Source organism: Asterias rubens, chromosome 6 (genome assembly GCF_902459465.1).
Source record: "Asterias rubens chromosome 6, eAstRub1.3, whole genome shotgun sequence".
In the NCBI taxonomy this organism is placed as follows: Eukaryota; Metazoa; Echinodermata; class Asteroidea; order Forcipulatida; family Asteriidae; genus Asterias; species Asterias rubens.
The window spans coordinates 14,677,680-14,690,059 of NC_047067.1; the positions used below are offsets into that span (position 1 = coordinate 14,677,680).

Consider the following 12,380-nt stretch of genomic DNA (forward strand, 5'->3'; position numbering starts at 1 on the left):
TGAACATGATATCTTCGCACTGCGAGGATTCGAACTGCATCTAGCTTCTTGGCAATATCGGTGGACTAGTTGGTATAGAATTGCAAAGCCGTGGGTTTGAATCCCACCCGAGGAATATGCCTGTGATTTTTGTTACAGAACTCGGGAAAGTAATGAGTAAATCCGTGCTGGCACACATCGGTGTATACGGGTAAAACCAAAATTGATATTCTTTATCCCCGATGCAAATCTAACATAATAACATGAAATCTACTAGCACAAAATTTTTCTGAATTGCTAAGGGAAAATTGGTCAAAGGCCAATAGTTCTTTCTTCTTATATAATTTTCTTGTTCATAGGTACTTCCCCGGCATCACCGCCTACTACTGCTGTTCTACCATCTAGTGCTGCGACACCATCAGGGTCACCCGATGTACAAACAGCAACAAGTAAATAAGAATTACTAATGTGCAGAAACAATAGTAACTCATACTATAACACTCTCTTTACTTGTTAAGAAATCCACGATACTTTGTAAAAATAAAAATAAATTTTGATCAAATAATTTTTATTAACATGATATATACAAGCACAATTTGTTTCTGAATTGTTATATTACGGGAGAATGTCGGTCAAATACCAATAACTTGTTCTTTTGATATAATTGTCTTGTACAATTCATAGGTACTTCACCGGCATCACCGCCTACTACTGATGTTCTGCCCTCTAGTGCACTGGTGACACCACCGGGGTCACCCCATGTACAAACAACAACAACAACAACAACAACAACAAGTGAACAAGATTTACTGATGTGCAGTAACAATAGTTCTGTTTGCTACCGTGGATACAGTACTAGTTACACGATATCATCAGCATCCCCAGGCCACCACATGATGAAGTCTTCAGACTATTCTATGGTCTCGGCTGATGACGCAACACACGATCGTTTTGTTTTAAAGACGATCAAAGGATGCCGATCCCGCCTCCGGTGTGCTACCGCCTGCCTGAAAGAGTCGTCGTGCACGTGGTTTGTCTACTTGGGTAACAAGGACTGTTTGCTGTCTGGAGAAAGTGCGATTGTGAATTAGATGAGGAGAAAGACACTGCTTGGCTGTGTTTCATTCTGTATAAATAACTAGATCGGTTTTCGATTATTTCCCAGCCTCGCTACCATGAGCAGCGCGCCGTATTGCCAGCTAGCTAGTTTGCGCAAGTCTATTCCTTGGTTCGATTTAAGATAAACAGACAGTCGCTTACCGAAATGAATTCAAGAAAAAGCGCGATCTGTCGGGTTGTAACGTTATGTTACGTAACGTTACGTCACGTAATGTTACGTCATATTACGTTACATTACGTTAAGTTACGAGTATGAGATAATGACGTATTGTACCAATACTACCAGAGGAGCTGCATACAACTAATTCCTCTTGTGGCGGTTACTCGGTAGAAAACAGAAGACTGTCGTCTTGAGAAGAAGCCTGTGGTCAAATGGTTAGACTGCAGCCGTCGATTTTACCACACTCTTCCTAACTTCCTTAGGACTTAGAATTCTTCCTTAGGACTTAGAATGAGTTAAGTTCCGTATACAAAGACGTAGGTTGCATTTAACCCATCCTAAGTTAGGACTAACTCGAGATAGGATTAATCCTAGTGTTTCGTGAAATCGGCTGCAGGACTAGCAATCACAAGGTTGAATTCACACCAAGCTAGCTGCTGATTTCACAATGACTAGAGTAAGTATTGTCATCTGGTTATTGACTCACAATCTATTGACTCGTCCAATTCATAATCATATACGTTGAACCAATGGTATTTGGCTGTTTCCAGCTTAGTGGTTATTAGTCTTGTGGGAGTTTGCCGAGCTCCCTTTATGGGAAGATCGTCAAAACAAACAAACAAACAAACAAACAAACAAACAAACAAACAAACAAACAAACAAACAAACAAACAAACAAACAAACAAACAAACAAACAAACAAACAAACACATAATCAAACAAACAAAACAAACAGACCCCAACCTGTCATGAGTTGCAGAAAGATGAGATTCGTTTGAACTGTAAACCAATTGTTTCTGATGCAGAATACTTCGAAGTACATGTACATCATTGTTTTGTTGACAGAGTCAAATTAATATTGAGAACATTTACTTAGCTGTTCTAAACTGCCAAAATGACCTACAATATTTGGTAGATATTAATGTTCTCTAGTTTGTCAACAGCCGAACTGTTTTTTTTTTCTTCAGATTTGCAGGACTTGCAATCACAAGGCTGTGGGTTCAAATCCTACCATGCTAACCGCTGATCTCACAATGACTGTGAAATTAGTATTGTCGTCTTGATACTGAATTATGACTTGTGCACTTCATAATCATAGATGTTTATCCAATGTTTGTATAAGAGATATTGGCTGTTGTCAGCTTGGTGTGGGAGTTTGCCATTTAGTGAAAGATCGAAAAACAATTAGATTTGGATGTCCTGCACTTTCCGTATGTGCGATTAAGGATGTGTATAATGTCCTATATCTCGGCCTAGTAACACTTTCATCCCATTTTATGGCAAAACAGCAAATCTCTGTACTTGCGTTTCGCAAAATCCAAATCTTTTTGAGAGGTTGTTAAGTTCACATGGAAGAGTCGGTCGCTGAATATACCATGTCTGTGACATCACATGTTTGCAAAAGAGCCACAAAGCCTGGACTGTCCTGCAGGCAAGATTTGTACCAAAAACAATAAATCTTATAAGTAGGTTGTCTGATCTTTATAAAAAAAATTATGAATAAAGGAGGCACTTCTCAAAACCTGTCAACATCTGTTATTTTGTATAACTGCCAGAAGAGGTATGCAAGGTAACTCTTTTCGTACACGCTTCCAAATATGTTGCTTTTAAAGCCATTGGACACTTTCGGTAAACAGTATTGTCCAAGGCCCACACTTCGTGTATCACAACTTATATATCAAATCACAAACCTGTGAAAATTAAGGCTCAATTGGTCATCGGAGTCGGGAGAAAATAACGGGAAAACACACCCTTGTTTCAGCACGTTTCGCCGTGTCATGGCATGTGTTTAAAATAAATCCGTAATTCTCGATATCGAGAATTGATATTGTTTTAATGTTTTCTAAAGCATTTCATGGAATAATATTTCAAGAGAAGTCTTTCACCATTACCTTCTGTATAACCCTGTAAGTTATTTGTAAATCTGTGAACTTAAACCAAAAAAAATTCTGTTCCGAAAATGTCCCATGGCTTTAACATATGGTTGCTACTCTTTAAACTTAAACTGTCTGTTTTGTTTATTAATAATAATATTCTTTCTTAATTTCTCTCCGTGCTTTTTGCTTACAGTTATCATTTTGTAATACATGACCTTTAGTTACGGGTTTAGCAAGTTTTTGTGCTCATAGGCTTTATGAAATTGTACCAAGGATATAATGACAGTTAGCACTAATTTAGTGTGGTCTTGATTTGCGACCCCGTTTGGTGTACTACCAACCGGTAGAGGGAGCTGCATACAACGGTAATTCGTGTTGTGGACAGCCGTCGCAAATCAAGACTGTAAGTTTAGTGTAGTTCGTGTGCTGCTGGGCGGGGGTTATATAGAATCGAGAGTAACTGCGCCAAATCTTGTGGATTCTAAACTCATTCACCCACCATGGAGGACGAAAATGTTAAAGAAAGCGAAAGCGGTAAGTTATGTTCCTTCAGTGTTCACAGTCAGTCTTATCGTAGAGTTAGAATGGTCCTCTATCTCCAATGGTCCTATCTCCACAAGTCATTTTGAGATAATATGATGGACCTCCGAACACAACACTATGACACTTGGTTAGGTATGGGTATTTCATGGTAAATCAACTTGTCTGCAGACACCCGAACCAAACGGTGCACTCCTAGCTAGTATCCACCGTCCATACCTCAAAACGGCTAGGGTCCTGTGGTGTTACACGCCACCTGATTCTGTACACGTCTTCACCATTATCCGGATCAATATTGGGTGCGTTCGTTTAGCTTCCCTGGGTCGACCCCGGTGTGTGGCGGTTTTTTTTTTCCAGGACGAACGTGGGTAATTATCTGCACACGTTCGTCCTGGTAAAAAACCTACCACACATCGGGGTCGACACAGCAGGGAAGCTAAACGAACGCACCCACTATTGTAGAAGATATGTTTGGTCTGAGTACTTTCCTTGTCTGGGCATTGATGACAGCGCCATTGTGATGCAAAGACCTCCAGATTGCATTCTTCTTCTTTACTATTGAAGATAAACCCACTGCAAGACACACCAGGGCGAACCCCTTCTCTTTACAATAAGTGTGTACTAGAGTCTCACGTGCGTTCATAGTTTGTATAACAACACACTAACGTGTGTGAGCATGGCACTATAGAAATTCCAGTATGTCTGAGTATGGAGGTGGTCTGTTTTAGGACCTAATCGAACTAAGTTTTAACAACATCTTATTGCAGTTCAATTCTGGGCCACATATCATACTCTAAAATGTTGCTTAACAATATTGTCTGCTAAGCAGAAATGAGAGGAAACCCGTCTCAAATTTTACATATGACCTGATAGCTTGGCTGGTAGCCTTGTTCTGGCAAGCATAACTTGGTAATGCTTAGCTACTTTTTGTGCTTAAAGCAGCTCTATGAAACTGGGCCCAGCTAAGCAGTAAGTTATGCAAGTGCCTGCATTGAGATTTAATCACCACACAAGCCAACGGTTTTGTCTCCTTTATTGAGGGATTTTTAAGAAGAAAAACCCCCTCTGACACCGCGAACAACAAATTAATGTTCACATCTTTTTTGTAAATCATTTTGTCAGAAGGTTAATAGGCCTATGTGGGCGTGCGAAGCTTTGCTTGGTTCCCTCTTGCTCTATGCTCCGAGGCAGTCGGGTACAAAACTACTATCCCACTGTGAAGAGTCTTGGCTGTGTGATATAGTTACGGGTCAAGGGTCACTACTGCAGCTGTACTTTTCACCAAGATGGGATCACTTCAGAGGTTTTAGTTGTAGCAGTACTATATACAGGCGCTGGACACATTATTGGTATTTATTGTCCAGTAGTCTCACTTGGTGTATCCCAACATGCATAATAACAAACCTGTGAAAATTTGGGCTCAGTTGGTCATCGAATTTGCAAGAGAATATTGATAAAACAAACACCCTTGTTGAATTACTTTGTTTGCTTTCAGATGCATGATTAAAGGCTTCAGTTGAAATATTTTATTTTTTGAGTGGGAAATAACCTCCTCTTTCTCAAAACCTACGTTTCTTCAGAGGGAGTCATTTCTCACAATGTTTTATACTATCAACAGCTATCAATTGCTCGTCAAGTCAGTCTTGATGATAATAATCATTAGTTCCGTAATGACTTGAATTAGAACCAAAACTGGACAATCTTTTAAAGGAACACAATGCCTTGGGTCGGACGAGTAGGTCTTTAAAAACAATTTGTTATGAAATGCATTGAGGAGAAAGATGTTTTAAAAGTAGAATGATCCACACAAGTATCAATCAAAATTGCGTGGTTTTCATTTTACGTCGCGAACAAACACGGTCGGCCATTTATGGGAGTCAAAAGTTTGACTTCCATAATGGCCGACCGTGTTAGTCGACGAGGTAAAAAGAAAACCACGCAATTTCGAAGCATATTTATGTGGATCATTGTATTTTACTTTGACATCATCTCTACCCATATGCATCTTATAACAGACGGTTACAGAACGCTTTTCAAAGACCAACTCGGCCGATCCAAGGCAACGTGTTCCATAAAATTTCCACCGGAACCTTCCCGCCAGCATTCGTTCCGTCCGGTGGTATTTTGATTCGGAAGTTCGGATCGACTATCATGATTAAGAACACATGTCTGCACATTTCAACTGGAACGTCACGCGTAGACGATAAAGAAGTTCGACCTTCAGATGTGAAACGAAAATAAATATGTTTAAAGACACTGGACACTATTATTTACTCAAAATAATAGTTAGCATTAAAACTTATTTGGTAACAAGTAATGGAGAGCTGTTGGTAATAATATTTAAAAAAACATTGTGAGAAAAGGCTCCCTCTGAAATATAACGTAGTTTTTGAGAAAGAGGTTATTTCAAAAACTCAACAAGAAGACTTCAGGCCTGATACCTTTTATTAGGCACAAGTTTGTGCGAAAAGGTTTAATTCCACCCCCCCCCCACCCCACACACACAGTAAAAAACAAAATTAAACGGAACTTGTTTAAAATTTGAGGCAACTGCACATGGACAACTGTTCAAACTGTTGAGCAACCAGGGTAGAGTTAAACATTGCTTTTTGTTGTGTTCAAAATTTCATTGTTGGGGGGTTTGTTTACACTGGACACTATTGGATTATTTTCAAAGACTAGTGCTCACGGTAGGTGTATCTCAACATATGCATAAAATAACAAACCTGTGAAAATTTGAGCTCAATCGGTCGTCGAAGTTGCGAGATAATAATGAAAGAAAAAACACCCTTGTCACACGAACATGTGAATCTGAGGTTTCGAAATCAAATTCGTGGAAAATTGCTTCTTTCTCGAAAACTACATTACTTCAGAGGGAGCCGTTTCTCACAATGTTTTCTACTATCAACCTCTCCCCCATTACTCGTTACCACGAAAGGTTTTATGCTATTAATTATTTTGAGTAATTACCAATAGTGTCCACTGCCTTTAAACAACTAGCGTTGTTTCCACTACTTTGTTTAACTTATTTTAAGCAACAAACGTTAAACAACTCGGGCTGTGGTCGAGTGTTTGAGATTTCACGATTTCGGAGAGATTACGAAAAATGGAACACACATTGTGAGGAGCGTTTATACGCTTCTTGGAGTCATCCTTTGGGGCATAATCTTTTTTAAAGGCAGTGGCCTAATTGGTAATTGTCAAAGACTAGCCTTCACAGTTGGTGCATCGCAACATATGCATAAAATAACAAACCTGTGAAAATTTGAGCTCAATCGGTCTTCGAACTTGCGAGATAACAATGAAAGAAAAAAACGCCCATGTCACACGAAGTTGTGTGCATTTATAGATGGTTGATTTCGAGACCTCAAAATCTAAATCTGAGGTCTCGAAATCAAATTCGTGGAAAATTACTTCTTTCGCGAAAACTATGGCACTTCAGACGGAGCCGTTTCTCACAATGTTTTATACCATCAACCTCTCCCCATTACTCGTCACCAAGAAAGGTTTTATGCTAAAAATTATTTTGAGTAATTACCAATAGTGTCCACTGCCTTTAAGGTGCTACAGCGAATTCAGCCATACCATATTACTTCGTAGTGAAATGTTTCTGAAAATGCTTTATACTATCTTTCTGCAGAATACATGTACTTCTCGTCTGCCTCGTTCTATCTAAACTACACGGGGTCTTATGAGTTCTCGATACCATGGCGATGGAACCTGACTGTTGTACTCATAATGGCCGTGTTTGGAATCGCAGTAAACATGGCCCTACTTCTGGTACGATGATATCTATGCAGTCAGGGCACTAGTTCATAAAGCTTTTATTAAAGACACTGTACACGTTCGGTAACTGTCAAAGACCAGTATTCTCACTTGGTGTATCCCAACATATGCATCGAATAACAACATAATTTGTCATCAAATTTGCAAGAGAATAATCAAAGAAGACACCCTTTTTGCGTTACTTTGTGTGCTTTCAGATGCATTTTATAAGAGGCTTCAGCCGAAGTCTTTTATTATTTGAGTGAGAACTTACCTCTTTCTCAAAACCTTCGTTTCAGAGAGAGCCGTTTCTCACAGTGTTTTGTACTATCAAAAGCTCTCCGTTGCTCGTTACCAAGTAAAGTATTATCCTAACAACTATTTTTTGGGTAATTATTAATAGTGTCCAGTGCCTTTAAGCAGAAAGTATTGCTTGACATATTTATTTGCTAAGCAAAAATTGAGTTGGGTATCCAGCTACAACAATGCAAATTTAATGTCAAATTGACCGGTATACTTGTTTCTGATAAAAACAAGTTTTCTGTGCTTAACACATTGTTTGTGCTTACAGGCTTTATGAAATTGGGCTGTGCACTCTGTGGGTCAGCCTTTCTTTGACAGAAATGGCATAATTAATTGTCGCTACGCTCTTAAAGGGAAGGTACACGTTTGGTAATTACTCAAAACAAATATTAACTTAAAAACTGACTTAGTAACGAGCATTGAGAGCTGTTGATAGTATAAAACATTGTGGGAAACGACTCCCTCTGAAATAACATAGTTTTTGAGAAAGAGGTAATTTCTCACTAAAATAATAAAAGACTTCTAGCTAGAAGTCTTTTATTTCTATCTGAAAGCACACAAATTTGTCCATCAAGGGTGTTGTTTCTCTCATCATTTTCTCGCAAATTCGATGAACAATTTAGCTCAAATTTTCACAGGCTTGTTGTTTAATGCTTATGTTGGGATACACCAAGTGAGAAGACTGGACAATTACCAAACGTGTACAGTGCCTTTAATACAGCTGTTACCTGTTAAGTCTACCAAAAAAACGTTCACGAGCCTCCCATTTCTAAACTGGTGTAGAAGATGATTATGTTGTTTGTAAAGGTATCAAGTGTTTCTACCAAAATGAACACAATACATCTGGCCTGGAATTTCATTTTGAACATATTGGAAGGGCACTTTCATTTTGCAAAGAGAGCTTCCATCTGAAAACCTGAAAGCCAATTGGAAACGTTTAAAGGGCACTAAAACCAAAACCAGGGGCTACGGAGTTGTCCTCTGTAGCCTGCGTGTACTCCCAGGCATAGATACACTGGGTGCATTCGTTTAGCTTCCCCGGGTCGACCCCGGTGTGTGGCGGGTTTTTTTTCCAGGACGAACGTGGGTAATTTTCTGCACACATTCGTCCTGGAAAAAAAACGCCACACACCGGGGTTGACCCGGGGAAGCTAATCGAACGCACCCACTATTTTCATTAAAGTCTGAGGTATACGTCTAAATACAGCGTGACCTTTCTATAAACTTGTCTTCCTATCTTTTCCGCAGGTGATTGTACTAAACCAGCACATGCGCACAATATCCAACCTGCTGGTTGCAAACTTGGCCGTGGCTGACCTCATCATGTTCTTTTTCTCAGTGCCCTTTGACATTGTCCAATGGAACGTCAGCACTTGGCCACGTGGTATTGGAGGTAAAATCCTCTGCAAATTGGGCAGTGCAGTATGGGGGCTCGCTCAGGTGTTATGCGTTGCGTCACTAACGGCAGTCAGCGTGGAGCGTTATTGCTCCTTGCGCTGGCCGCGGATGCAGGTGAAACGTTCCTTCCTCATACTTGGGGCGGTTTGGCTGATAGCTATCGTCTTCGCTATACCCATCTTGAGATTCGCTAACGTGGAACACTTCGGGAAGTACATCTCGTTCTGCTACGTTGTACCGCCGTGGGGTACGTTTGCACGGGCCGTCACCACGACGTATTGCGCCCTAACGTACGTCCTACCGGTGATTGTGATCTCGTGCTGCTACGTCGGCATGGCGTCGACGCTGATGTCTCGCAATGACGGCGCTGACACGGCGTCGGTGCGTGCACGGCGTCTACTCAGCGTGGTGGTGCTGATTCTTGCCATATCTTTTGTCGTGTGTTGGTTTCCTATTCAGTTTGTTAACCTTTATGTTCTGTTCATGGATCCATATTCCATGTCCTTTGAATTCATTATCAGTTGCTGGGAGGTTGGTCATGTATTGGTGTACGTCAACTCCTGCCTGAATCCTCTGGTTGTGTTCATCATCAGCGGGTTGCATCGTAAACCGTTGGTTGGGTGTTTCACTAAAAATCGTAAGAAACCGTCCACGTCCAATCAGAATGATCCCTATTCTCAGATACAAGAAGAGGCATCCTTAAGTGAAACGGAACATGTGGATTTGGAGCCTTTAGAATGAGAATGCATATGCCAAGAAGTTTCACACATTCAATACACTACCAGGTCAGACTTGATCCGGCTTAGAATTGACCTTGATCATATTTGACCCGGATCTGACCCGAATCCGGGTCCCATGGAGCCTGACCCATGTCAAATTGACCCAGAAATGGATCAAAGTGATGATGCAAAATCCGCGTTAAAATCGGGATTTTATTATAGAGTGAATTCAATCGGTCTCGTCACCATGGTGTGGGTTCGAATTTTGGTCATGACACTTGAGTCCTTAAAGGAACACGTTGCCTTGGATCGGACGAGTTGGTATATAAAAAGCTTTTTAATCGTTTTTTATAAAATACATATGGTTGGAAAGATTTTGTAAAAGTAGGATACAATGATCAACACAAATATGCCTCGAAATTGCGTGGTTTTTCCTTTTACTGTGCTAACCAACACGGTCGGCCATTTATGGCAGTCAAAAATTTGACTCGCATAAAAGTCGACGAGATAAAAGGAAAACCGTGCAATTTCGAGGCACGTTTGTGTAGATCATTGTATTCTACTTATACAACATCTTTCTACCCATATGCATTTTTTTAACAAAAACGGTTACAAACACTTTTCAAAGACCAACTCGTCCGATCCCAGGCAACGTGTTCCTTTAATAAGCAAGACACTTTACTACCATTGCTTCTTTATACCAGGGGTATAAATGGGTAGGCTTACCCCAGGGTAGAGGTTGATACTGTGTTTAGAAAAAAATGTAATGGTGCTATATAAGCCTTTAACGTGTAATAAGCATTTTTAAGCATTACATTTCGGTATTGCATGTAAATACTAATTAGTTTCCATTGTAAAGACATTGAGATAATGTTGTAATGTGCCTTTTCATAATATATGCTATTATTGTTTCAACTTAATACGAAAGCCCGCAGTGACATGCAAAGCATTGCAATACATACAAAGACATTAATTCGGAAGTGTATTTAAAAAATATATAAAAAGTTTTTTTTTTTCAACGTGTTATCTACTTGTAACGACGTCTAATTTGCTCGTTATTTCGACTTTGTAAGTTAATCTCCGGTATGGTCCCGTACCAGTTGTTATTCTGTGCTTTTACACGTAATGCGCACGTTAAACTTTGCGTTGTGAAACACTCAACGGCTTTACGTTCATGTAAATTACGTGCATTTGAAGCAGGCCTATTTACGTCGCATTAAATTGAAGATTGTAAATGCGTATTTTTTCAAAAATTTCACGAATGAAAGTAACTTAATATCTTGTTTGTACTTCTATCAACATTTCGGCGAGTATTGTGCTAGAACAATGATGTGTTGTTGCGAACAAAGCTACTTATGTTGTTACTACTTTGTAATTGTTATTTGCTGTAAGTCTAAGTAGCTTTTAGAACCCAATTCAATTTATTTTATGAAACTTTAAGTTGTGTTTCTGTATTATGGGAACAAAAAAGAACCAACTAACTTATATTTGTTGTTTTCAATCTGCTGGGGTGTTGGGGGTGTAAAACGACAGATTCACAGTCGACAAAGTGTTTAATGGCAAGGTCATCAATTTAAGGCAGATACATGTTAAAGTATACGAAAGGTACACACTTAACCTACCTTCATTGCTACCTACTCCTGTAAATATACAATGTACTATTTTTATATCTTTTGCTTTTTTTAAATTTACAACATCACTAATTTATATTTCTTGCTTTAACAAAAATTATAACATGTAGTTAATGTTAATTTTGTATCGTAGTTAATAAAAACAAAATGAGACCAAAAACTGAACGATGATTCGCGGACATTTTTAAGAAATCGTGTGTTAGATTGTGTTGAAAAATGTGTGGGACAGTATAAATGTTTCGGTTTTTTGGCTGGCAACCAGATTCTGCTAAGCAATAAATGTGCTTAAAAAGTGTTTGTGCTGACAGGCTTTGTGAAGTTTGGCACAGTTCTAGGCATAATGTTGACTAATAAATCATAATTATCACTGGCGAATTGTACTGAATTCACAAACGGTATTGTCGGAGCAAGCATTGCCGGAAATGCTATTGCTCCTTTCAAAGGCATAACAACGGAACAAAACAATGTCCAATGTGACTGCGGCCAAGTCAAAAAGGAAAGTTTTAAATTTGTTTGAAACTGTTCGGTTATTTAAATCCTATATAAATGCGGATATATTCAATGACACCACGGAGGTCTACCTCCATGATAAGACTAACCTGTTAACATTTAATTTCGAAAGATGGTTGCATTTTGGAGGTATCGCCGATATTCCTCGAGCGGTCACGTCCACACCGTTATTGTCCACACCGTTATTGTCCACACCGTTATTGTCCACACCGTTATTGTCCACACCGTTATTGTCCACACCGTTATTGTCCACACCGTTATTGTCCACACCGTTATTGTCCACACCGTTTATTGTCCACACCGTTTATTGTCCACACCGTTATTGTCCACACCGTTATTGTCCACACCGTTATTGTCCACACCGTTATTGTCCACACCG

At 39.5% G+C, this 12,380-nt stretch overlaps 1 protein-coding gene across 2 annotated transcripts; it reads left to right on the plus strand.

The window, feature by feature from the left end:
• Nucleotides 1-3,530: 3,530 nt before the first annotated feature.
• Nucleotides 3,531-10,034, plus strand: LOC117291783 (allatostatin-A receptor-like). Of its 2 annotated transcripts, XM_033773688.1 has the most exons (3): nt 3,531-3,669; nt 7,316-7,455; nt 8,992-10,034. In XM_033773688.1, exons 1-3 carry the CDS (start codon nt 3,636-3,638, stop codon nt 9,880-9,882), a joined length of 1,065 nt encoding a protein of 354 aa, XP_033629579.1. In that variant the 5' UTR covers nt 3,531-3,635; the 3' UTR covers nt 9,883-10,034. The 2 variants fall into 2 exon arrangements, with proteins under 2 accessions (XP_033629579.1, XP_033629580.1); XM_033773689.1 differs by lacking the exon at nt 7,316-7,455.
• The last annotated feature ends 2,346 nt before the right edge of the window (nt 10,035-12,380 follow it).

Coding starts and splice junctions, on each gene's coding strand:
- LOC117291783 (XM_033773688.1), top strand. CDS start 3,636: ATGGAGGACGAAAATGTTAAAGAAAGCGAAAGCG. Junction 3,670..7,315: donor TGTTAAAGAAAGCGAAAGCG/GTAAGTTATGTT, acceptor ATCTTTCTGCAG/AATACATGTACTTCTCGTCT. Junction 7,456..8,991: donor TAAACATGGCCCTACTTCTG/GTACGATGATAT, acceptor TCTTTTCCGCAG/GTGATTGTACTAAACCAGCA.